The 27,874-nt window shown below is 34.0% G+C and overlaps 3 protein-coding genes across 6 annotated transcripts in view; 1 reads left to right on the top strand and 2 right to left on the bottom strand.

Annotated features, from left to right (window-relative positions):
- Positions 1 to 388: 388 nt before the first annotated feature.
- Positions 389 to 15,069, bottom strand: ada2b (adenosine deaminase 2b). 2 transcript variants are annotated; one of them, XM_087247942.2, is made up of 10 exons: positions 14,832 to 15,069; positions 12,638 to 12,923; positions 11,201 to 11,417; positions 8,674 to 8,884; positions 6,997 to 7,124; positions 4,932 to 5,022; positions 4,134 to 4,236; positions 3,896 to 4,053; positions 3,626 to 3,828; positions 389 to 870 (listed from the first exon to the last, which is right to left on the bottom strand). In XM_087247942.2, exons 1-10 carry the CDS (start codon positions 14,850 to 14,852, stop codon positions 783 to 785), a joined length of 1,506 nt encoding a protein of 501 aa, XP_087104068.2. In that variant the 5' UTR covers positions 14,853 to 15,069; the 3' UTR covers positions 389 to 782. The 2 variants fall into 2 exon arrangements, with proteins under 2 accessions (XP_087104068.2, XP_087104069.2); XM_087247943.2 differs by having other exon boundaries at positions 14,827 to 14,906.
- si:ch211-214j24.14 overlaps positions 6,051 to 27,874 on the top strand; it is a 23,317-nt gene continuing 1,493 nt past the window's right edge. Inside the window, exon 1 of one of the 2 annotated variants that reach the window (XM_087246990.2) lies at positions 6,051 to 6,202. The gene's annotated coding sequence lies outside the window, so the exon portion shown is untranslated. 2 annotated transcript variants of the gene reach the window in all.
- atp6v1e1b (ATPase H+ transporting V1 subunit E1b) lies at positions 15,074 to 22,636 on the bottom strand. 2 transcript variants are annotated; one of them, XM_088649712.1, is made up of 9 exons: positions 22,389 to 22,636; positions 21,326 to 21,391; positions 20,335 to 21,243; positions 19,651 to 20,187; positions 19,481 to 19,570; positions 18,541 to 18,609; positions 17,149 to 17,243; positions 16,951 to 17,038; positions 15,074 to 15,525 (listed from the first exon to the last, which is right to left on the bottom strand). In XM_088649712.1, exons 4-9 carry the CDS (start codon positions 19,957 to 19,959, stop codon positions 15,463 to 15,465), a joined length of 714 nt encoding a protein of 237 aa, XP_088505838.1. In that variant the 5' UTR covers positions 19,960 to 20,187; positions 20,335 to 21,243; positions 21,326 to 21,391; positions 22,389 to 22,636; the 3' UTR covers positions 15,074 to 15,462.

The following is a 27,874-nucleotide window of genomic DNA, read 5'->3' as shown; positions in this document are numbered from 1 at the left end:
AATATTTAATCTAAATATTGACTCAAGCACTTTTAATCATCTAACAATCACATTTATTCTGACGTACAGTCACTTTTAAATGCATGGTGTTATAAATGAGACCCCAGAGCAATGTTCTCTGTTGACACATTAGTTTGCTGCTTTCATAAGATGACATTCATATACAGGTTTAATATTTATGTATCAAACATCTCTGCTTGATTTATTAAACAGGTATTTCTTCATCAATACTAGTCTAACAACCATTGCCTCTGTTCTTGTCTTCTACAGAATCATGGTGTATTGATACTGACATCAGTTAATCCCCATTGATGATGTACTTATATCGGCATAGCGGTGAGTAACATGCTGTTTACTAATGTTTAAAACAATCAGGGTCAGCAAGATGTAGCTTGTTTTAAAGAAGCAAATGCTTTTATTCAGAAAGGATGCTTTAAGGTAATCAAACATAACAGTGAACACATGTATAATACTTTATAAAACAAGGTAAAAAAAAACGTATAGTTATTATACATAGTTCTTGAGCAGCAAATCAACATGTTGGAATGATTTCAGAAGTGTTATGTGAGACTTGAGTAATGCTGTATGTAGCTTTGCATCACAGGAATACATTATATTTTAAAACCCATTCAAATTGAAGCTATTGAATATTGTAAACATACTGTAAACCACCTCTTGTGGTCAGATAAAATCTGGCAGAAATATTTTCCTTATAATCTTTCCCTGTGCATAAATGTGTTTTTTACCCTGCAGTTTAATTTTCTAAAGTGTTTTTGTCATGGTTATGAGTTTTCTGCTATAAATGTGTTCCACTTTTCCTGCCATACGGTCATAGCTTTATCCTGCAGTTGTGCTGATAATGAACTGTACCTGTTAACAAAGAGGGAAAACAGCTTTTTAAATTCATCATCTACACCAGGGGTTCCCAAACTTTTCAGCCCGCGACCCCCAAAATGACAATGCCAGTGATTCGTGACGCGCACACACCAATAGACCCAAGTCTATTCTTTGTTTTTTTTTATGTATGTCAGTGTTGTAAATGGGCTAGAAAGTTTAACCTTGTGTTACAAAATCTGCTGCATCTGACAGTATTGCTGTGTCTTTAGTATAATGTAATTACCCGAGAAGTCGCAATCCAATAGAACTAGTAACTATAAGCCACTATAGTAACTATATAGTTTATTGTAACTATAAACAACTATTTTTTTCTCTTCAGTAGGTTATTGATAAAATGCAGTAAGTCTTAAGGTTTCATAAAAATTAATTGATTTTTGAAAATCACCAGGCGACCCCCCCCCCCCCCCCCCCTTCATTGTCCCGCGACCCCTCGGGGGGTCCCGACCCCCACTTTGAGAACCTCTGATCTACACAATAGCAATCATTTTTCAAATAAATAGTGAATATATATATATATATATATATATATATATATATATATATATATATATATATATATATATATATATATATATATATATATATACATACAGTGGAGCAAATAAGTATTCAACTCGTTAGCCGTCTTTAAGCTGGCATCACCAATAAGGCCTTTTATATAAAGTATTAGATACTTTTCAGAAAATCAGTATTTTCTTCTTGTGTCATTCCGTGTTATTAAGCACAAAATTTTTTTCTTTTTTTTTTTTTTTTTTGGTTTTATTTTTATGTGTGTATTGTTTAACTTTTTACCAAAATCTGGTTCAACTCCATGTCAACAGCTCCTTTAGAATCATTATTCCCAGGAACAAAACAAAACGCGTTCAATACTTATTTCCCCTGCCGCGTTTAATAGCTAAGAAAACAAAAGAATGGACTATTTGACTAAGTTTAGGCTTTTTGGTGATGGCAGCTTTAAGACGCCTCTCATATGGAGAATGAAGTCAAATGCATTGCTCAGGTGTGATTTTATCTTCAACAGAGAGTAAAAATCTTGATGGTTCTATTGGATTGTAGTCAGGTGATCGGCTAGGCCATTCTACAGCTTGATTTTCTTTCTCAGAAAGCATTTGAGAGTTTCCTTGGCTGTGCTTTGGGTCATTTTCTTGCATCTTACTCTGAGGAAGGGCAGAGGGTTGCTGAATAAATAATGAAATTTCAGCTGCTGTCTGGGCTTTCAATGCTAAACTACACCTCCCTTCACGTGTTCAATACTTTTTAATTTAATTTTATTACACCGAATTTCATTTGTAAACTAGTTAGATTTGTTTTCATTTTATATATGAATTTCTTTGGTTGCCATCAACATCTGGTGAAAATTTCAAGTCAGCAGCACCTTTAGAAATATAGGTGAAAAATCTGAGAAAAATGGTGACGTGTTGAATACTTATTTCCCCCACCTTATATGTAAGTGAAGTTTTATAAATGTTTATATTCATTTTTTAAACAGCAATGTTTTGACTTTATTTAAGGAATCAACATTTTGAGCAAACAACTCTTATTTTTAGTCACTGCAAACTTAAAGGTCTTAGTTCTTCAGTCATGTTAGAAGTGCTGCAATTCCTTATACAGGGTTCCCACGCTTCTTAAAAACGCTTGAGTTAAATTTGAAATTTGTTTTTGGGGTAATTTTAACCGTTGTCATGCTGCTGCCAAAAGCAGAATAAAAACTACAAATTCTTAATTTAAATATCCTAAATGGAAATCTTGTACAAGAACTTATTTTAATAATGTGCATTTTATCAGTATTTCAGAAGCCGCAATTACCAGTTTTGAATTCAACAACTTTTATTAACGTCCTATGAACATGACTATCAAAAAATACCTACTGATATAATTTATGGTCACTTTGTCTTGATGGTCCAGTTGAGTATTAGTAGACTGTCTGCTTAATATCTGCTCATACTGCTCCTTCAACAGACATTTAACTTTAAGAAACTTTGCAAGTACATGTCAACTAACACTAACCCTATAACCTAACAGTCTACTTATAATCTATTGAGAATTAGTTGCCATGTTGATGCGATGTGATTTAAATTCAACAAGCAGACCATCAAAATAAAGTATGACCCAAATGTATTAGTAATAATCTACTTAATGTAAATATTAAGAGCGAATGAAATGTTAAGCACAGTTAGAACTTTCACTGGACTACATAATGTATGCTGGGGGTGTGAATTACAGTGGTGCTCGATATGAAGTGCTTTAAAAGTCCTTGAATCTGCTGTTTCTGAAAGAGTGGGAACCCTGCTTATGATGTCTATAAAATAATATTGTCATTATTGTTTTGTATCACAGTTGTGTAAAGAAGATTGTGCCTGACTGTGACCTGAGCAGCTCATAGGAAAACATTACAGTCTGATATGTTGCATTAAATCAGGGGTGTCAAACTCAATTCCTGGAGGGCCGAAGCCCTGCACAGTTTAGTTCCAACCCTGCTCCAACACACTTACCTGTAGGTTTCAAACAAGCCTGAAGGACTCAATTAGTTTGATCAGGTGTGTTTATTTAGGGTTGGAACTAAACTGTGCAGAGCTGCGGCCCTTTTGGAACTGAGTTTGACACCTGTGCATTAAATGTTAAAAGTTACAATGAGTTACACTGCTCAACATAATTGCCAATTAATTGCATTTGTCATATTGCAACTGGCATTTTAGGTTCTGTTTGTAATAAATAAACATTCTCACACCTGATTGAGTTGATAGCGAGCTCCTTTAGAGTGCCCAGGTTTGCACTCAATCCACCAATACCGACAAACACCTCATAGAAATCATAGGACAGTCCTGTGGTCCCGAATAAACTGGGATCATCGGAGCTGACCACCATAGGATGTCCGTCAGACATTAACACCGCGGCTGGATGATTTCGCAGATCTGAGACCAGCTTTAGCACCTGCAGAGGAAGAATCACTGCTGATTTAACCAAACCAGTTTACTTAAACAGAGCACGGCTACTGTACCTGATTGGAAATGGGACACAACTCCACTGCCACCCTCCTGCTCCTGGAGAGCTGTTTTGCTACGGGATGATGAACAATTGCAAAACCGTGTCCGATACGGCTGGTGTTAAACAGCAGAGCGTCTAACACATTCCTGTCCACATCTGTCCCATCCAAATCTGAAAGCAAACACTTATAGTATAGACAAATAAATCCCAATCCACACTGCACAGTGAGAAAATGAGCTGCATTTGCTGACCTGTTTCTCCAGCGTGGAAAAAGTACGGAAGTTGTGACTCTGAAGGGAGTGATAAAGCATCCCGAAAATACCAGATTGACCCTCCGGTGTCTTCACGACCAACCTGCAGCATTCAATGATACAATCAGAGAAAGTAATGTTAATGTGACTCCAATCACTTATTAACAAAGTCATCTGGAATGGCAAAGAAAGCCTTCTTGCAGGACTCCCAGAGTTCATCAAGATCCTTTGGATTCATCTTCAATGCCTCCTTCTTCATCTTACCCCAGACATGCTCAATAATGTTCATGTCTGGTGACTGGGCTGGCCAATCCTGAAGCACCTTGATCTTCTTTGCCTTCAGGAGCTTTGATGTGGAGGATGAAGTATGAGAAGGAGCGCTATCCTGCTGGAGAATTTGCCTTTACCTGTGGTTTGCAATGTAACGGGCAGTACTAATGTCTTGATACCTCAGGCTGTTGATGTTGCCATCCACTTTGCAGATCTCTCGCATGTACGCATACTGAATGTAACCCCAAACCATGATTTTTCCTTCACCAAACTTGACAGATTTCTGTGAAAATCTTGAGTCCATGTGGGTTCTGAAACATCAACCTTCTGCCACTTTTCCAAATGATCAACTTGAAGTCAAGTTATCATTTGTTGCTCTTACAATCAGAGTCAACTACAAGACTTATCTCAAGTAGTGTACTTGTGTAAACAGACTATAATTACAGCATTTAATGAAATGATTGCTGTGTTTTTCACATAAATATTTGCATTGATGTGAATTGTAGCCCAAGGCAAGGGTGAGATTACCAGGTCAAATCCTGCAACAATATCTGGATATTTTCTCTGCATCTCAATGGCCTCCTGCACAGCCTGCTTCACTCGAGACACACTAGAAGACCTGCACAAAAATGCATCCATATCAGCAGGAATGCAGATTAATATGCAGCTATAATCATCTGCTGAATATAGATATGTCTGTATTATATTAAGGAAATTCTATGATGAAATATAAAAGGTGTACTTCATATGCTTCTATGTTCAATAAACAGTATTGTTTACATTATTTCAGCACCTCTAGTCTGTCTAAAACACTCTCATTGAGTTCCTGTATTACACTATTTGCTGAACTGTAAAACGTGAAAACTTAAACAAATTACTTCGACTTCTTACAATTTAATGAATTAAGTTTGACAAACTTAATTTATGACAGTTTTCAGTAATAGATTAATTTAATTATTTTAAGTGTAACAAGTTTTATTAATTTATTTAGGAAAACAAGAATGGAACAGAACAGTTCATTACAAATCATTCAGTATAATCATTTTAATATAATAATAATAATAATAATAATAATAATAATAATAATAATAATAAAATACTTTTATTACAAAAAAAATTTCCTTCATTTTAATATAATAATAATACTTTTATGTTTTGTGGCAAGTATTGCTCACTATTAATAGCGAACAATACTTATACTTGCCATAAACAAATTACTAAAACTTGTTACACTTAATTTATTACTGAAAACTGTTCTTAATTAAGTTTGTCATTTTTTTAAACACTTAATAGTAACAAGTCAAAGTCATTTTTGTTAAGTTTTCACTTTTTACAGTGTACTGTATATACACTATTTAGCTTTTTTTTAGTTGAATCAAATCAACTTTCCTATTCATCTCAACATCAGTGAGGCCGGCTAAATTATTAAGTTAAACTGTATATACCTGAAAATGTTTGTTACATCTTGTTAACCCATAATGTACCCATAATGTCATCCAGTATAATGTTTAAATATGAAATAAAATCAAAATAAAACATTGACTGAGTTCTTTCTTGAAGCTCCTCCTTCTAAAAGCCTAAAGTGCTCTGATTGGCTTTGTGATTGGCAAACGACTCAAGATTATGTCTGAAAATGTTACGCCCCTTACCATAATTGTGAATGTTAGCTTCCAAGGCCACAAACAGTTAATAAAGATGATGATTTAACTTCTTTAGCATGTGCCAGATCAGTTTTGGACAGAGCTTATGACCAAGCAGACTGATTTGAACCAACTTTGCTAGCAAAAGTCTTCTTAATGGTAAGTACTGCTTTTGTATCTCTTGTCTTGATAGCATATTGGCAGTGTTAATTCACTGAAGCCTCTGTGTTTGGACAATGAATTGGATGCTAAAGCTAGGGAAAGTACTACTTGATTGCATGTGTTAGAATGAGAGTAGTTCCCCTTTGTGTAAAGCTATTATCTTTGAAACTTTGCATTTCTTGTATGTTACATGTGCAGACATCTCATTCTCTGTGAAAAACAATACAAGGCATCATATGGCCTCTTTCCTGCTGCCAAAATAAAAGCCCATATGCTGTAGCTATTTTTAAATCTTTTGAATTGAAACTAAAATTTCACCAAACTTTCCTGCTCGGCAGTAATTTATGGCATGTTTTGTTGTTTTTGTAGTCTAAAGGTAAAGGTTTAAGGAAGCATTTTAATCCATAATCTCATTTATAATCAGAAATGTGCTACCTGTTAGACTAGAAGTGCCATCTCAGTTGGGAAAATACCATTTAGGTAGTAAAAATGTGTTTAAATACAATTACAGCGGCTTTATTAAATAAAGAAAATGCATTTCTGATTATGATTATATTTCATTATTTGCATTAAAAGCTGTAAATATTAGATGTTGATTTAAAACAAGTTTAATCTTAACACACATTCTTATTTTAATGTCAAAATTTGGGAAAATTTCAATTTGCACTAGATGTTTTAATAGCATTTTTTGGCATTGTCAGGAAGTTACCTTGAAGTCTCATACTTTTCTGAACTTGTTACTTGATTGTGGATTTAATTTATATGTTGAGTGATTTAAGTGTGTGTTTCACCTGTGAGCGGAGAGGATTACACGAGTTCCTATAAAGTCTGGATGATTTGCTCTGAACTGCTCAGTGATGTTTCTGTAGACCTCGATAGTCCACGCTCTGTCATGGGTAGTGCCGTCCAGTTCATATGCCTAAACAGAACAACATATGATTATATACAGTTGAAGTCACAATTATTAGCCCCCCTTTGAATTTGTTTTCTTTTATAAATATTTCTCAAATTACGTTTAACAGAGCAAGGAAATTTTCACAGCATGTCTGATAATATTTTTTCTTCTGGAGAAAGTCTTATTTGTTTTATTTCGGCTAGAATAAAAGCAGTTCTTAATTTTTTAAACACCATTTTAATGTCAAATTATTAGCCCCTAAATTTGTTTTCGATTGTCTATAGAACAAACCATTATTATACTATGAGTTGACTTATTTCCCTAACCTGCCTAGTTAACCTAATTAACCTATTTTTATTATTATTTTATTATTATTTTTATTTATTGAATGGGATAGCACCTTAAGATGAATCATCTCATTTTCAAAGGGGTCCTAAAAAGTTCATAAATCAAACAGAGTACAACACATCATAACGTACATACACCTAACAAGACAAACAAACAAGCAGCACACTCCACCTGAAACACTTCCCACAATCCGAAGCTTATATAAACAAAACATATAATCGAAAGTACAAACAATTTGATATACAAATAAATAACAAACATTTAATTTTTAGTTAATCCTTTAAATGTCTCTTTAAGCTCTGTGTCTTCAACAATATTTAGTCAAATATTATGTGCTGTCATCATGACAGAGATACAATAAATCAGTTATTAGAAATGAGTTATTAAAACTATTGTTTAGAAATGTGTTAATGACTTTAACTGTATATATAGATAATAAATATAAGAAATGCATAGAAAAAAGTCTTATCTATTATAATCTATATAAGTGTAAAATTCAAAGTAAAAAAAATAAGTATTTTCTTGTCTGTGATAATCTGTTTAAGTGAAATTCAAAGAAAAAAAGTAGGGCGGGACTTGATTTTGTGTGCTGATTGGATGGTTGGATGACTGTGAGATGCTATTGGTGGATTTGATGTGAGTGACAGGTTGATTTTGCTCTTTAAATAATGTAATTGAGGAAGGGGAGGGAGTTTCATAATACAAATATATACAGTTGAGAGCCAAATTATTAGCCGCCCTGTGAAATATTTACATTGGAGCAAGCAATTTTGCCCTATAATATTTTGTCTTCTGGAAAAAGTTGGATTTGTTTTATTTTGGCTAGAAAAGTTTTACATTTTTATAAAACAATATTATTAGCCCGGCGACGCAGTGGCGCAGTAGGTAGTGCTGTTGCCTCACAGCAAGAAGGTCGCTGGTTCGAGCCTCGGCTGGGTCAGTTGGCATTTCTGTGTGGAGTTTGCATCTTCTCACTGCGTTTAAAGGTTAATAAAGGGACTAAGCCGAAAATGAATGAATGAATATTATTAGCCCCCTAATAGCAATATTTTTTTCCAATTGTCTGCAGAACAAACCGTCGTCATACAATGACTTGCCTATTTATATTAACTTTAACCTAATGAGCCCACTTAAGCCTTTAAATGTCACTTTAAGCTGGATACAAGTATCTTGAAGTATCTTAATTACAAAATAAAATGTTTGAGTTCATAGTGATATCCCAAACCTTGGCCTGTCCGATCCTCAGCTCCACATACATGATGTTGTCTTCATAAAGCTCTTTCAAACCCTGGTAGATGTGATCCTTCAGGACAGGAGCATATGTGATCAGCCCAGACAGAGCAATGAAAATCTTCTCAAACCGCTTCCATATATAGTCCTGTGTGGGATAAGACGTCTCCGGGTCTTCCGTAAAGAGCGTTAGATTACGCATCAAGCTGAAAGATAATGGCTGAGTTAGTCTACAGTAGTCAACGTTTGGATTTGGTTAATTAAATGAGAGCTATAATGCAAAACTCACTCTTTAACTCACTTGTTGTTTAAAAAAGGTTGTGTGGCAATAATCTGTGAATATAGCCAGCTTCTAGTGGTACAAATGTATTAATTAAATCTGTTTCATCACAGGGGGAAAGCCCCGCCCAATAGTGACCATCTCTCCCTCATTAGCATACGACGTCAGTCTTGTTTTTGAATCTGCCACTATGCTGACACATCGGCATTTGTAGCTTCGCCCTCTTCTGATAAGAGCACAATCTCATTTGAATTTAAAGCGACAGTCACCAAAACGCCATAATTTGGATCAAAGCCTAAAAGGGTCCGTTTCAGAGAGTTCTAAAACATAATAACTTTACATACACACTCTAGGGACATCAGAAACTCACTTTACATCTTGTAAAACAGAGCATAATAGGTCCCCTTTACTCTTTATCTTATCCTTTAACTTAAAAGCACGTACAAAAACCCATCACATGGCTGCACTACTTTTGCACGTCACATTTCAGCTTAAAATCATGCATTATATTCGCTAAACGCTCTTAATCCGGTTCAATGAGGTGTAAATGCCTGTCATTCTTTTGAGCCCCAACACACAGCATGATTTCATGTAAATTAATTGCATTTTAGCAAGCACCTTTAAGACGTTTTAAAGGTGTAATAACTTTAACTTGAGATCAATTTACTGTATTGGTAATGCATACGGAAGGACATACAATATGAGGAGAGTTCTTTAAGTTCTTTAATCTGAATTACATATGTTCAGAGCACAGAAGGTCTAGAAGCCTTGTTCTTTTCGCAGCCTCTCTCTCTCGGTCTGTGGTCTTTTGGGAACATAGACATGGTGGGATTTGCAGAAAATGTCACGTTCATCACACTCATCCCCAAAGAGACATTGTCCTTACACTGTCATATAGTGCATTTGATATGTCTTTGTATAAACAAAGCCCCTTTTTTAATCTGGGGTCGCCACAATGGAATGAACCGCCAACTCATCCAGCATATGTTTTACGCAGTGGATGCCTTCCAGCTGCAACCCATCTCAGGGAAACATCCATACACACTCATTCACACTCTTACACTACAGACAATTTAGCCTACCCAATTCACCTGTACCGCATGTCTTTGGACTGTGGGGGAAACCGGAGCACCCGGAGGAAACCCACGCGAACTCTGGGAGAACATGCAAACTTCACACAGAAACGCCAACAGACCCAGCCGAGGCTCAAACCAGCCACCTTCTCGTTGTGAGGCAACAGCATTACCTACTACACCACAGCATCACCATCCTTTAACTCATTAAATTCAAATACATGTCAGTGCATAGACGTTCATCTTTTTAAATGTGATTCAAACAGTAGCTTAAATGGTCATGAACTAATTTCTCACGCATTCCTTTTTTCTTAATACACTGTAAAACCGTAGTCAAATTCACCAAATGAAATGAGTGTAGGTGACTTAAACCTTACTGGAAATTATTTCTACTTATTCAAAAAGAGTTTTGAGCTCAATCCGTTTAAAGAGTTTGTAAATCGGATACCTCAAACGGTTTGAGTTAACTTATTATGTTTTACAGTACTCAATTGGTATAAGATCTCTTAATTTATTGGGTTTTACTGTGTTCAATTGGATTAAGTTCACAGAACTATAATTAGGATTAGTTTTTGAACTTAAATAGTTTGCTTCAATCGGTTTCCTCAAATGGTTTGAGTTACATTTACTGGGTTTTACAGTGGACATGCAGATGTGTTGATAAAAGATAAATGTTCTTTGATTGACAAATCTAATTATCCTGTAAAATGCAGTATATTATGGTCTGAATTGATTTAGATAAAACTATTCTATTTATGTTACAGAATTTAAGGCAAATATAACTGTAATTTAGTTGCCTAAAGTAGTGTTTTCTCAACCACGTTCCTAAAGGACCACCAACACTGCATGTTTTGGAGGTCTGCTTTGGATATAACACCCATTACTGGTCGTCCAATCTGATGAGCTGATGAGCTGAATCAGGTGTTTTGGTTAAGGAGACATGGAAAATAAGCAGAGCTTGTGGTCCTCTAGGAACATGGTTGAGAAACACTGACCTAAAGTTTTAAAATAACCCGTTACCTGACTTGTTTCAGCGGAAAAGCAGTTTAATTAGTAAAAAATTACTAAAACAATTACTAATTTCACCAAACACTGTCTGAGAATATTTAATATCTGTACATGGGGCAGAATTGACAATAACGCTGTCTTTAACTTTGATGTTCGCTCACCTGTTATCAAAGGAAGTGACATCACCAAGACTGGCTCTTAAAATGTCTAGCCGTTTCCAAAAAGAGCATCCCCAGCGCGGAAAGGGTGTACTGGTGGAGAACATGAACCGAACCGATCCGTCCCAAGTGAAGCAGATGTAGCAGTTAGGCCTGTATGTGGCGTTCAGCAGCCAATCAACACTCACCATAGCAGAGTTATGGATGTGAAGGGCAGCACCTGAAACAAAACTCAGCTATCGTTTGATCTTTTTTTAATCGAAACAAAAAATTCCCAATATAAATCCTTCTCTGCGGTAGTTTCTGGCATGTTTTGTTGTTTTTGTAGTCTAAATAGGATGTTTTAAGGAAGTATTTTTATCCATAATCTCATTTATAATCAGAAATGACTACCTCTAAATAATAATGACATGCAGAGTGAACGTGTTTGAAAGACAAAAAAAATAATTCAGGTTTGTCATCCTTTACTCACTTTTCACAAACCTTTATGTGTTTCTGCTGTTGAACATAAAAAAAGATATTTTGAAGAATGTTGGAAACCGGTAACCATTGACTTTCATTGAAACAATTATTATGGAAGTCAATGGTTACCAGTTTCCAACATTCTTCAGGTTTTCAGCTTTCTTCAAAATATTATTATGTTTTTTTTTCTACCATGTATGTACATGATAACCAGTTTACAATACCACCAAGATATCTTCTTTTATGTTCAACGAGGAAATAAATTCATAAGGTTTTTTTTCATTTGGCGACAGAGCCACCCTATATAATATATCTAAAGACAAAATACTACTATAAAAACATTATAGTATGTAAATCATAAAAGAAATATGCATATTGTTCAATAATATTATGTGAATTAATAGAAATTCTGAAAAAATAGCTTATATTTTCACTCACTCACTCAGCTTCAGCTATGCAAGGAACCACCAATTACTTTGGCAAATGTTTTTATACTGCGAATGCACTTCCAGCCGCAATTAATACAGCCACTTGGGTGACACAGTGGCTCAGTGGTACGCAGCAGGAAGGTCGCTGGTTTGAGTCCCTACTGGGTCAGTTGGCATTTCTGTGGAGTTTGCATGTTCTTGGTGCTCTGGTTTCCCCCACAGTCCGAACACATGCACATATAGGTGAATTGAGTTAACTCAATTGGCCGTAGTATATGCATAGTGTGCATGTGAGAGTGTATGGGTGTTTCCCAGTAATGGGTTGCAGCTGGAAGGGCATACACAGTGTAAAACATTTGGTTCATTCCGTTGTGGTGACCCCTGATGAATAAAGGGATTAAGCTGAAGGAAAATGAAGGAATGATTTATAAAAGTAACTTTAAGTGCACATTTAGCCAGAGGTATAAAGAATTTCGAGCTTGACTCTATATTTACACACATGAACAGACATAGTGTGAGTCTACTGTACACATGAGCAGCCGTGTTGTACCTTTTGGCATTTTCTGCAGCAGTTTGAATATCGGGCTTTGCTGTATGATGTGCCGCACTTTGAAGAAGTGATTGGCCGGTGGGAAAGGTGAAAGGGTGATTTCCTTCATCTTCAGCATGTACAGCAGTGAATCCATCTGCTTTTCGGCTTCATTGAGCTCCATGTTTCCCCCGATCTGCTGTAAGAGCTCCTGCTGCAGCATCTGCTCTCTCTGACGGGGATCTGGCATTGATTTACACTCGCTCACACACACCAGCAGCACCACCATCACTGCTGCACTCACATCCTGACACAACGACACAATCATTCGTGTTAGTTTTTAGAGGAATTTGTCTTTAAAGGTGGAAAAGTGGATATTATGTGTTCATATTAAGATTTTTCAACACATATCTAAACAATAGTTTTACAGTTTTTTTTTTTTTTTTTTTTTTTTTGATTGCTTTTGCACGATTTTCTAAACAGGGCCCGTGTTTTCAAAACAGTACCCTTCTAGGGATTAGTGGCCACATTTTAGCTCCTAAGTGTCTATTTAAAATACTCTGAATGTTTTATATTTTGTTGCTGACATACAGTGTCATCCTGCAACTGTTTTGCAGCATATAAAATGTCCCAAACACTATTTTAACTGCCCAAAATGGGCAAAAGACTGTAGTTTTTACTCTCTGATAGTCAAAACATGTTGTATATGCATTAAAAAAACCGTCAGGAAAAAGTGTTTTATGTGAATTCAGACCACGAGGCCACATATATGGACATCATTTTTCTCTAAAAGGACATCATATCAAAAGATGATACTAATTATTCTAACCAGGTTCCAATAAACCCAAATAGCAAAGAGAAATCAAATGTGCATGTAAAAAACAGCTTGGGCCTTAAGAGGTTAAAGTATACAGTAAATCTAAACTTGTAGGGCTCTATTTTGACGATCCATGCGCAAAGTGCAGAGCGCAAACGCATTAAGGGTGTGTCAGAATTCACTTTTGCTAATATAAGGAAGGAAAAATCCACTTTGCATGGTCTAACAGGGTTGAGCTTGTTTTCTTAATGAGTTATAGGTGTGAGAATAAACCAATCAGAGTCTCATCTCCCATTCCCTTTCAGAGCCATTTGCTATTTACATGGCGGACTTTATAAATGGAAAAACTGAGCATTTCACTAGCGAGAAAACAGTTAAACAGAGCATCTACAGCACGAGAATGAAAGATGAGCCTCCTCATTATTTACTTTCACTTTCACTCTCGTAAATAAGGAAACGTGTTGTACACACACACATCCATTAGCCTATAATTAATTTTGTTTGTTGTGATAACATGAAGGAATTGTGTTGAACCCTGCATTATTAACAATGCTGATACACAATAATCATGTGTATTTCGATATTTAGTACATTGTTACACTAAAAATAAGAACCCTTTGTTTAAACTATTTATTTAAAGTGAGCTGAAACAACTCAAATCTTGATTATTTATTGCTTACAACTCAATATGTTATGTTTAATCCACTTACATTTGTAAAAACGATGTCATTAATCGATTTGTGTTGGGATAGCATGAAGGAATTGTGTTGAACCCTGCATTATTTACAGTATTAATACACAATAATCATGTTTGTTTCAATATTTAAAATTTGACACTCAAAAAATGACCTTTTGTTCAAGCTACTTATTTAAAGTGAGCTAAAACAAATCAAATCTTGATTATTTATTACTTACAACTCAATTGTTTTATGTACTATCGACTTACATTTGTAAAAACAATGACGATAATCGATTTATGTTGGGATAACATGAAGGAATTGTGTTGAACCCTGCATTGTTTACAGTATTAATACACAATAATCATGTGTGTTTCAATATTTAGTACATTGTTTCACTCCAAAAATGACCTTTTGTTCAAACTACTTATTTAAAATGAGCTGAAACAACACAACTCTTGAATTTTTATTATTTACAACTCAATTGTTTTATGTTCAATCTACTTAAATTGGTAAAAACCAACAAGTTAACTTAATTCCTTCATTATATATCTTAATCCAGCATTTTAACTGTAGATCTACATATCCGTTGTAAAGTTAACATGAAAGCTCGTCCTCTGGCATCTCCAACAATCAAATTGACAATCTAATCCAATACAAAACCTCAGCGGCAGGAAAACAACAAGCCTTAAAGCTCAATGCATCAGAAGTTATACCTTACCTTCAAGCTTATGCTACTCATTGCTCCCAGCTATCAATCAGGCATGTGTTCTCAGCCGCTGTGCATGTCGAATAAAAGTTCCTCTTTCAGGAACAGCGCATATTAAGAATGTGATGACAATAGAGCATGTGACACACTGTGAAATCTTAAATGCCTCATAGAATAAGAGCCTTGAGCAATGCCTTGCCAGTGGGACGCTATTATCCAAACCAGCCAGTCAATAACAACACAACGAGACGAGATCTGGGCCATATGGGGTTTCATTATAGTTTTCACATCAATATTGTCTTTTTGCATCATCGACAGACACGTTTGCTTCAGATATACAGATCATGCTCCTCATTACAGGAATGCAAATAAAAAAAAAGTCATATTTTCTTCATGAAGCGAGGGTTATGCATCACTTTAAGACTTTATAGGAACATAACGGAGCTTTAATTTATTCATAATCAAACACAGAAATGTGCAGGACACTATTTTGATCTTTATACAGCAATGATGAATCATACGCACACACACACACACAGGTGTTGTCTTCTTAAATACAGTACAGATAGAGACGCAGGAATGGATTTTTAACATCAAAATAAAAATACAACATCAAAACACTGCCGATCTCCAGAAAGATCCATCAGTCCATGAACTTGCGGTTCTGGTTCGCACCAAACAGGGCGACTCGTATTTCAGGCATCATCTGAAAACACATCAACATTTTAGTGTGTGCGAGTGATTTCAAAGTGCTTTATATACACTGCAAAAAAGGTTTTTCTTGCTTAGATTTTTTGTCTTGTTTCTAGTCTAAATATCTAAAATTTCTTATATCAAGAAGCATTTTTAGACAAGCAAAACATATTGCCTTGTTTTGAGAAATAATATGCTAATATTGAGAGAGTTTTTCCTTAAAACAAGCAAAATAATCTGCCAATGGGGAGAGCTAATTAATCTTGTTTTTTTTTTTTTTTTGATGTAAGATTATTTTGTTTACCCTATTGGCAGATTATTTTGCTTGTTTTAAGGAAAAACTGACTTAATATTGGCATAATATTTCTTAAAACAAGGCAATATGTTTTGCTTGTTTAGAAAATTCTTCTTGATTTAGGATTTTTTAGATATTTGGAATAGAAACAGGACAAAAAATCTAAGCAAGAAAAGCATTTTTGCAGTGTACAGTTGAAGTCAGAATTATTAGCTGTCATGAATTATTAGCACCCCCGTTTATTTTTTTTCCCAATTTCTGTTTAACGGAGAGCAGATTCAACACATTTCTGAACATAATAGTTTTATTAACTCATTTCTAATAACTGATTTATTTTCTCTTTGCCATGATGACAGTAAATAATATTTGACTAGATATTTTCAGGACACTTCTATACACCTTAAAGTGACATTTAAAGGCTTAACTGTGTTATTTAGGTTAACTAGGCAGGTTAGGGTAATTAATATAATGATGGTTTGTTCTGTAAACAATCGAAAAAATATATAGCTTAAAGGGGCTAATAATTTTGTCCTTAAAATGGCTATTAAAAATAGAAATAAAACAAATAAGACTTTCTCCAGAAGAAAAAATATTATCAGACATACTGTGAAAATTTCCTTGCTCTGTTAAACATCATTTGGGAAATATTACACTGCAAAAAATGCTTTTCTTGCTTAGATTTTTTGTCTTGTTTCTAGTCTAAATATCTAAAATTTCTTATATCAAGAAGCATTTTCTAGACAAGCAAAACATATGGTCTTGTTTTGAGAAATAATATGCTAATATTAAGAGAGTTTTTCCTCAAAACAAGCAAAATAATCTGCCAATGGTGTAAGCAAATTAATCTTGTTTTTTCTTTTAATTTAAGATTATTTTGTTTACCCCATTGGCAGATTATTTTGCTTGTTAAGGAAAAACTCTCTTAATATTAGCATATTATTTCTTAAAACAAGACAATATGTTTTGCTTGTCTAGAAAATTCTTCTTGATTTAGGAATTTTTAGCTATTTGGACTAGAAACAAGACAAAAAATCTAAGTAAGAAAAGCATTTTTTGCAGTGTAAAAAAGGAAAAATTCAGAGGGGGGCTAATAATTCTGACTTCAACCGTATAATCATAATGGTGGCCGTTCAGTTTCTGTACCTGCTGTGCGATGAGCTCCAGTCGGCTCTCCAGAGTGTTTGCCACTTTAATTTTCCCATCCGCATTATAGAGCTCAATACCTCCAGAGCTACACACAAACAAACACACACACACATGCTTTAGATTCAAAGATCGCACCCATATCTGTAGTCGCTATTTCTGTGAATAAGGAACTGCTCTGTAAAGGCAGATGCTCACATTTCTGGAGAGAGGAAGTTGTCTTGGTCGATGCGCACTTCTAGATTGTTCTTTACTGCTGCTTTGTAGATGGAGATGTTTTTCTGCACGGCGGCCTAATGAAAGAAACACACGCTTGTCTGTAAATCATGATGAGTTGTTAGTAATTGTCAAAGTCGTGTTGATGCCAGGGTTATTTTATTAAAAATGTTCCAATTTTTTGTATTTTTTTGTGTATTTATTTTTGACATATATGTTATATACAGGGTTTTTACATCTCGGTTTTAGTTATTTTAATCGTTACATAAAATGTTATGTCTATGAATTAATATCTATTTAAAATATTTCAATATATACTGAATAATTATTGATTGTTTAAGCATTTAGAGTGCTGTTTAAGCATATTCATTGTATTTGCGGTGTTGTTCACAACTTTAACGCTGCAATAAGGCTCTAATAATTGATGTTAATTAAATTCAACTAAACTATATAACAATACAAACCTTATATTAATCATGTTAACTTCTTTTCAATGCATATAATATAATTACAATATGATATGATTTAATAAAATATAATATAGTATAATATAGGTGTAGCGGTGGCACAGTAGGTAGCACGATCGCCTCACAGCAAAAAGGTCGCTGGTTTGAGTCCTGGCTGAGTCAGTTGGCGTTTCTGTGTAGAGTTTGCATGTTCTCCCCGTGTTCGCATAGGTTTCCTCCGGGTGCTCGGGTTTCCCCCACAGTCCAAACACATGCGCTATAGGTGATTTGAATTAGCTAAATTGACCAATGTATATAGGTGTTTCCCAGTGATGGGTTGCAGCTGGAAGGGCATCCGCTGTGTAAAACATGCTGGATAAGTTGAGAAATGTTGTCATGGAATGTACACAATACACATATTAGCCAAATTTGAATCACTTTGTCGCATGTCAGTCATTTTAATAGATTAAAATTGTTGTCTTTTTTCCATTTTATTTCAATTTCAGCTATTTTAATACACAAATTTCATTTTAATTAGACTTAAAAGTCTGAATAGTTGTAAATTTTAGCAATGTTTGTTTTATTACATGTGTATCATTTCAATTTCAAGTTTTTTTCTTTAGAATATCAACCTAAAATACATGTAAATGAGAGATTTATTTGTTTATTTATTTATATATCTGAAGCTAGATATCTGAGACAATTTGAGATGAAAGTTTTTAATTCACATTTTAAATAATTCACTATAATTTAATTTCATTGAGCTATTATTCATTTCATGAGTTTTAAATCAGTGAACACAGTGTTGGACCAAAGGCCTGTATACACAATCTAGCTCCATTTGATCACATTTACCATTCATTTAAGTTCAAGAAACTAATTTTTAAATTCACTTTAATAAATAACCCTGGCTAAAACATCTACAAACCTGCACAATCCCCACATCCTGTTTGCGGCAACGGATGGTCACTTTAGGTTCCAGCAGCTGGTAAAAACCCTACAACAGAACGATATTAAAAAAGCAGTCACTTCATATCTCTTTAAAAGCACTGTGCATTTCTGAAGTGTGCCTCACACAGGTGAGTGGGCTTGACAAACCACCTGTAGAAACACTTTTCTCACTATATGCACCACACACTTTACTTAAACTCCATCTTATGACTTAATAAGGAAAACAAGGTTTACTTGTGAATGTCCCACACAATCATGTTGCACTGCTCGTTTCCTTCAACCTTAAAATACTTCTCTTAGATAATATTGTTCTGTCTTATGTAAAAGTACTTGTATAGTCTGTCTTAGATTATGTGTATAGTATTTATAGTATATGTATAGTAGTATACACTGGAAATTAGCAGTTTTTCTGTATTTTCTGTATTTATTTATGCTTTTGAAATGCATTATGGAAGCTTCACCTTTCTTCCAACCACTTTTAACTTTGATAAGTTGGATTTTATTGTCATTTTTAATAGTTCAAAGTGATCTATTCGCTGGGTTGGTGTTGTGTATTACCCAACAAACGCCCTGTAATAAACTGCCAGCACATTTCCTGTTATTTTACACACTTATTTGTCTATATATTATTTCTTAAACATTATATTACTTTAAAAGTCACTTTGTTAAACTCTAGAGTTGAATTTTCAACATCAAAAGTGGACAGAGCAGAGATCAACATCCCATAACTGCAAATAAATGTAAAAACTAGGTTTAAAATAGCTCCTGCATCCAGTGTGTGTTAATATTTCCGTACTTTATTCCACTATATGTCAACACATGTATCGTAATAACTTGACTTATTAAAACTAAGCGAACGGTTTTTAGCAGGGCTGATTTGTATCTGTGTGTTTGTGTGTATACAGTCCACCGCTCACCTGCAGAACCAGTCCGTCCATCAGAGCCGCGTATCTGGACGGATCTCTGGCTACATTCGCTAGTCGCTGACGTGCGTCGTTTAGTAAATCCTGAAAAACGTTGTACAGTATAAACACACAATATTTACCATAGTATATCAAGCTGGCACAAATAGAGAAGAGGAACTGACCGCAATCATGTCATCTCTGGCCTTCAGGACCTTCAGTCTGGCCTGATTCATCAGGTTGGACATTTGACTACGGATAAAAAGACACAATTGAGACATTATTATAGACATATGATGATTTTCATTATATATCATGAACAAATCTGATTTCATGGCCCTTTGAAATATAGTGAATAATAATTTATTATTTAAACTTTTAGATTGCTTTCGAAGAATATTTAATGTATGTGCAGTGCTGTTCATAATTAACATTGCAATACGGCTCCAATAATTAACCTTAATTAAAAAAGTACAAATGCTTTTATTAATCATGTTAATTTTTTAGCTAATGCATGATAACAAGCTAAAATTTAAGCTGTTATCTGATTACAAGTCATTATCTTTATAAACGGAGTTAATAACTAATAAAATAAAGATGCATTTTTATTTTTAAATTAGTATTAACATAATAATTGTAATAAATCTGGCTATTTCGTCATAAAATAAAGATGCATTATTATTTTTAAATTAGTATTAACATAATAATTGTAATAAATCTGGCTATTTCGTCATAAAATAAAGATGCAATATTATTTTTAAATTAGTATTAACATAATAATTGTAATAAATCTGGCTATTTCGTCATAAAATAAAGATGCATTATTATTTTTAAATTAGTATTAACATAATAATTGTAATAAATCTGGCCATTTCGTCATGCAACTTTATTGTGAAGTGTACCTAATAATTATTTTGCAATACACTTACTATAGTATTTTGTGCATCTGTGCACTTTATAATCCATTTGCAATTCAATTAGGTTGAAATATTTGTTTGCTGTGAACAATTATATAAAATAAAGCGATGATGCAGTATTTTTTTTATTATTAGTAGTAGTATTTGTATATGTTTTATTGATTATATTAAAGTAGCCTTTTTTTGTAAATATTTTGTAAATAGCAAATATTGCAATTATAGATTGTATATTACTGCATATATATTGTGATAAATATTTCAGTGTTTAAAAATTACAAGTAAATTTTGAAAAAGTGACTTTTATTGTCATTTTTAATAGTGTAAAGTGCTATAGTGTTTGGGTTGGTGTTGTATATTACGGTGCAAAAACCTTGTAATAAACTCCCAGTACATTTTCTGTTATTCGACTTACTTCTCTATGTTATTTCTTAAAAATTATATAATTTCAAAATACTAAAATATCAACAAAAGTCCCTTTGTTAAACCGTAGAGTTGAATTTACAACATCAAAAGTCATCAGAGCAGAGATCAACATCCCATAATGCAATTCACAACCATAAATAAATCCAAAATACGTCAAAACTGTTCATTAAAAGATCTATTTTGCAGTGTTGTTAGTTATGTATAGCTTTAAACTAGCTCTTATTATTAATCTTGAACAATCACAAATAAGTACATGATCTGAAGCGGCTAGGAATGAGTCAGATTTTGAGGAAACTGGGAGTTTCTGCAGGGAGGAAGTCACGCTCACATTTTCTTCTGCTGTTCGATCTGTTTCTCCTTCTTTTCGTAATACTCCATGATCTTCAAGCGCTGGGTCTGAACCAGTCGACCTTTCTCAATGTTAAACTCCTCCTCCGCCTGCAAGGAAAGTCACTTATTATAATATCATAATCTAATTTAGTGCATAAGTTAAAGCTCAATGTTTAATCTGAAATATTACCTTGGCGTCTATCTCCTCGGCTTTTTCATTGGCCTCCTGCTCAATGAAAGCCATCATGTGCTTGATCTAAAAAGATGTTGAAGAAAAAAGATAATGTTGCTTAATAAAATGGCTTTGATTGGTCCTGAAATTCATTTTATAAAATGGGTTATTTAAAAAAAAAAGTCATTTTAAAAACATAGAAAGCATATTATATGAATGAAAAATATGCAGTTTAATGTTTTAGATAATATAAAAATAGGTAAAGTAAGGTTAAGCATATATTTATGTAATACTTAAATGCATATTTTAACCTCTACTTGATTAAATATGTAAGAATTTACATTTTGTTATATGCTAAATGATGTAAAACCATCAAATGACTATTTATGAATATTCATGAGCAGATTTTGTTTGTACATAGCCTACTTTAACAACGAATAACATTTAGGTGGCTTGTTTTCTTGTAAATGACTTTTAATATGCATATTATCCATGTTTTTTCATTATTTTACACACTTTCATGCACTAATGAATGAAAAAAAAAATCAAAGTTATATTACTAAATCTCTTCAATCTGATTATACAGTAGCACTAGGGGCTGTTTTTGTGGCTTATAACAAGAATGTGGAATGTATTTGCCTAGTGTGTGTGTTCAGAAAGCTTTAAGTCTGTTATTAAAGATAGATAATCATTCATATTACAAAATATGACCATCTAACGTTACACTCTGTCTTGTTGTTATTAATATTGTATACTATTATTCGCAGATTTGATGCATTTGAACATTCTAAATTTGACATTGTTAATTATTTACGTACTCAATGGTCATCCTATGCAATATAATGTAATTTAAAATAATTTAATAAACGTGCTGCTATAATTATAATAGAGGCAGGTCTCGTGACAGACGCGCGTGTGTAATGAATAAATGACGAACAACCTTGAAGGCCTCGTCAGAACATCACGACACTCCTGTCAGGCTCGTATGAAATAATACATCGAGCAAAGCACTCTATTGTCAATTTTACTCTGTTATTAAGCTGCAGTGAAGGTAAAACAATACATTTTAAAGCGTTTTCACCTGTTTCTGGACGTCGGCATCGCTGAGCGCCATGACTGCAGATCCTGCTCCTGCTGCTTTAAGGGGATTTTAAACTCCGCCGAGAGATAAAGCTCGGTTTGCGGCAGAGGAAAGGCGTCTGCTTTGCAAATACAGCTCGAAAATAATCCTGAAAGCCTTTAGATTTTAAATTTACTCGAAAAGGGTTGATCGTGACAGTGTCAGAGCCGTGAAAATAGACTGGAGGGATCAGCTGATTCTCAGTCTACGATGACACAGACGTCACATGACGCGTATTTCCTCTATGGGAACCAATCAAATTGCAGTGCGCGTGCTTTATTTATTATAGCGGTTTGTGTCTAATACATTACAAATAGACGATTTTATTTGCTTTTTGGGTTCCTTTTACAAAACAGTTATGTATTTATTAACTAAAACTGTATCTGATTAGACTTTCCTCATTATCCACAAGAGGAAGTCGATGTGTCTTTGGTCTCAACACAAACTGTATTTACATTCAACATCATATGTCACCTAAAAAAAAACAAGCAACACAAATAAATGTAGCATCATATATCTCACTTTAAAACATAACACAATTAACCCTAATTAACCCTAAATTGTTTTTTGAATGTCTCCTTGTTTATTTACTACATTTTATACATTTAATCAATTAGAATCTCTTTGCAGTTTTATAATTACTCATAAAATATACCAAAAAGTCTATGATATGATAAAAAAAATGGCCTTGATATTTACACGATGCCTCAGTGGTTAGTACTGTTCTCTTATTACATGAAGTTCGCTTATTCGAGACTTTATTCACTTTCAGATGAAAAAGGCATCAACGTCTATGTGTCTATCAGCGTTCTTCTATTTATTTATTTTTAACTGGCTTAATTTTAACTATACTTAACCCTAAATACAGATTTGGCTTATTGCCTTTTTTGGTTTGGAAATTTGTTTTATGTGTATGTATTTATGTGTGCATGTGTATATGTATGTATGTGTGTGTTTATATATATATATATATATATATATATATATATATATATATATATATATATATATATATAAATTAATTTAATTTTATTATTTTTTGTTTGTTTTAGTATATCTTTGTCATTACTGTTCAGTTTTTCGTTTTTACTGACAATATTGTTGTTATTGCTGTCATTATTATTAATACTATTATTTGACAACTTGTATATTGGTTATTACATGTATATCTACGCAGTTTGTTATATGCTGATTGTCTTCGGCATGTTTTTCTGTGTTCAAAAAATCCAAAATGAAAGAAATACTTGATGGGAAAAAAAAGGGATCAATGTTGCATCCTGCAGTGATTCATAAACAAACTAATGTGACATACAGAGACAAGGCCAAATATAGTGTAATAAAGATTTCTGAAAACTGAAAAAGTTTGCTTTTATACTGAAAACTGCAGTTTTTAGACATGTTCCTCTTCCTGTTTAAAATAAATGTGACATGCGCTTATTTGGATCCAATAAAAAACAACAAACATATTTATAACAATTCAAGATTTTAAAAAGGAAAGCAGAAATTGCACATTTGTATACATTAAATTATATTCACGTTCGGTCTTAAATAAGGTTTATAAGAATTATTATTATTATTAATAATAATAATAATTCTAAATTTTATAAAAGAAAAGCAGAATTTGCACATTTATACACTGTAAAAAATCCTGGATGCCTTACATTTTTGAGCTGAATCAAATTAACCTTATGAGTCCATTGAACTTATATTAAATAAAAAATATAAATAAAACAGCTTAAAATAACAGCTTTTACAGACTTAAAATAGCTCACTTAACTTATAAAAATATGTTAGAACATGACTGGCATGGTTTAATAAGTTACAATAAACTAAAAACACATGTTGTTAGGACTCATTAATCATTTATTTTTTATAGTGTAGACACAGAATGCTATAATCACCTCTGTTCCATAAATAAAGTTTATTAAAAATATTCATTCATTATTTCATTCTTTTTCCTTCAGCTTAGACCCTTTATTTATCAGGGGTCGCCACAGTGAAATGAACCGCCAAATATCCAGCATCCAGAACATGCAAACTCGACACAGAAATGGCGGGGCTTGAACCAGCGACCTTCTTGCTGTGAGTGCTAACCATTGAGCCACCGTGCCTCATCCATTCCATTCATAATAAAATGACAGAAAGTATGCGTGCACGTTCTGATCGTCAAAGTTTAGTTTCAAACTGTGCAATGATGAAAGATATATCAAGGTAGACTCTGTCTTTTGCAAACAAAACTCACGTCAGGCACACAGATAAAGCGGAGCAGATCAATGAGTCACGGCCCTGAGTATATCACAGTTGATGGCAGTTTTGACTGTCATGTCCCTGTGAGTATGTTAGATTTACTGGCATAGGGGAGGGGTTTGTGTGGGACAGGGAAAGGGAGGTGCTGAATTGCATTCTGTTGTAGCAATACTCAACCTCCAGTCTGCATTCATCTGCTGACTAAAGCCTGTGCTCAGACGAGGTAAGCTCTGTTTTCACTGTAATTACTCATTCATTTCATTTAGTCTGGCATGAGGAGTTTACAGTTGTATACTGTATTCTGTGTGTGGTGGTTTGTCTTTAAGAGGACAGTGTTTTACTTTATTCCAGTTGGTGGGGAATATCCTTGTGCATGTCCTTTATTGCATTACATTCATTATTGTGTGAGAGAATATGAGCTATTTTGGATTTCTGCCATGTGAATGAACAGTTGTCATCTGCATCTTTTCCATTACTGTGTGTTTTATGTTAGGATAGGGTTATATGTGACTCTGGAGCACAAAATTAGCCTTATTAATGCATCGTATGGGTCAAAAATATTGTTTTTTTTTCTTTTATGCCAAAAATCCTTCAAGATCATGTTTAATTAAGATATTTTGCCAATTTAATACTGTAAATATATCAAAACAACTTGTTTGATTAGTAATATGCATTATTAACAACGTACCTTTGAGAATTTAAAGGTGATTTTCTCAATATTTAGATTTTTTAGCACCCTCAGATTCCAGATTTTCCATAGTTGTATCTCAGATAAACATGATCCTGTCCAAACAAATCAATGGAAAGCTTATTTATTCAGCTTCATTCCAATAATTGACCATTATGATTTGTGTTGCCCATATCTTTCATTTCTAATAGGCTGAAAGGTAATTATATCAGCTCATCTTATTGCATTAACTGATTACAGTGGATGTAAAATGACAATGACTTACATATAATGAAACATTCCTGCTAGTACTTTAATGTCTCTGATTGTGTTCTTTGTCAGAGGTCTCATAGTTAAAATGCACCATGTATTTCTTACACATCTGATCCCTTTAAGCTCTTTGACCTTTGGTCTTGGCCATGGGCTTTAGTTTACTCTCTCTTCACAATCTGACTGTTGACGCTGCACATGTTTTCACTGTGACGTGACTTCAGCGCTGGTGCAAACTATTGTTTACCATCGTGTTTTATACTTCAACATGACTGGGTATTTAAAAAACGAGTTATGATTCATTTGAATACGTCAGCAGGAGATTTATATTGTTTAATGGTAAGAGTTATCTAAAATGGTAAAAGTATCAATAGACTTTATTAATTTTCCTTCGCTTAGTGCCTGTATTTATCAGGGGTCGCCACAGCGGAATGAACCGCCAACTTATCCAGCATGTTTTACGCACCAGATGCTCTTCCAGATGCAACCCAGTACTGTTAAACAAATATCTAAATTTATATCTATATTTATTCCGTTTCATTCCATTTCATTTCGTTCTGTTCCGTTTTGTTCCGTTCCTAATACATTCTGTTTTATTCCGTTCTTATTCTATTCTGTTCCATTCCTATTCCGTTCCATTCTGTTTTGTTCCTATTGCGTTCCATTCCGTTTTGTTCCATTCCATTCTATTTCTGTTCATTCCGTTCCATTCTATTCCTATTCTGTTCCATACTTTCCATTCCATTCTGTTTGTTCTGTTCCTATTTCATACCATACCATACCTTACCTTACCTTACCTTACCTTTCTATTCCATTCCATTCCAATTCCATTTCTGTTCTATTCCGTTTCGTTTTTTTTTTGTTCCTATTCCGTTCCATTCCGTTCCGTTCTGTTTTGTTCCTATTCCGTTCCATTCCATTTCATTCAGTTTCGTTCCATTCCTATTCCATTCAGTTCGGTTTCATTCCGTTCTATTCCAATTATGTTCCATTCCATACTTTCCATTCCATTCTGTCTGTTCCATTCCCATTCCATTTTGTTTTGTTCTGTCCCTTTGCGTTCCTATTCCATTCCATATCGAACCGTATTGTACCATATCAAATCCATACCTTACCATTCTATTCTATTCCGTTCCATTCCTATTCCATTTCATTTAGTTTTGTTCTCTTCTGTTTCATTCCGTTCTGTTCCTATTCCATTCCTATTCTATTCTATTCTATTCTATTCTATTCTATTCTATTCTTTTGATGATTCTATTCTATTAGAAATGCTAACACTTTAAAAACATGCCAACAGTACAAATCATCGAACATGGCAATTCATGCTAGCAACTAATAAAGTAAAACCAAAAGCTACAATAAGTCATAGTATTGTGTACTTCTAGCAAGCATGTAATTTGTACTAAAACATCAAACAGGACAAAAACATGTAAGCAACATGATGCCAACTAGTTGCCATACTAGCTCATTCATGCACCCACATGCCAACATGGCAGCAACATGCAAGTTCAAGCTGGTTCATGTAGCAACTATATTTATTAACACGCTAGTTATTAGACAAGACTCTTTCAGATCCTTGTCAGCAGGAGATTTATGAGTTCTTAATCTGAAAAATGACATAGCATGTAAGTTGTGTGCTCTGTGATTTAGACCGTGATCCTGCCATGCTGTGTGAAATATCTGACATTCTCTGATCATGGGAACAGATGGAGATATATATAGGGTGCATATTCAGCCAGACATGTGCTTACTGGCCTATACATAGAGCAGAACATGAAGATATTAGGATGTTTGCAATTCTTTGTAATTTGCCATCCACACAGTTATGAAATGTTGCTGCGATCAAATTTCAAAGTTGGATGAAGTCAAGCTCTGTCCCATTATTAATACGTATCAGCTGACCTATTTCAATATACACTACCTGACAAAAGTCCTGTCGCTTATCCAAGTTTTAGGAACAACAAATAATAACTTGACTTCTAGTTAATCATTTGGTATCAAAAGTGGCTTATATAAAAGGCAAAGGCTTCTAGATTATGCTTATTTTACCACAATAAAATATGATCATGCCTTGATTTTTAATGATTTAATTAGGACAGTAAGGTCTGACTTTGCTTAGACAAAAGTCTTGTCACTTAACAGAGGTAATGTCCGGTATAGAATATAAAGTCATGCTGCAGTGGAAACAGAATGAATATTGTGTCTGACTCCATCATGAGCTTGGAGGACTGCATCCATACATCTCCGCAATGACTCAAATCAA

Source organism: Danio rerio, chromosome 4 (genome assembly GCF_052040795.2).
Source record: "Danio rerio strain M-AB ecotype USA chromosome 4, GRCz13ab, whole genome shotgun sequence".
NCBI classification, from domain to species: domain Eukaryota; kingdom Metazoa; phylum Chordata; class Actinopteri; order Cypriniformes; family Danionidae; genus Danio; species Danio rerio.
Note: the sequence above shows the minus strand (reverse complement) of the source record. Positions and strands in the feature narration are given on the sequence as shown.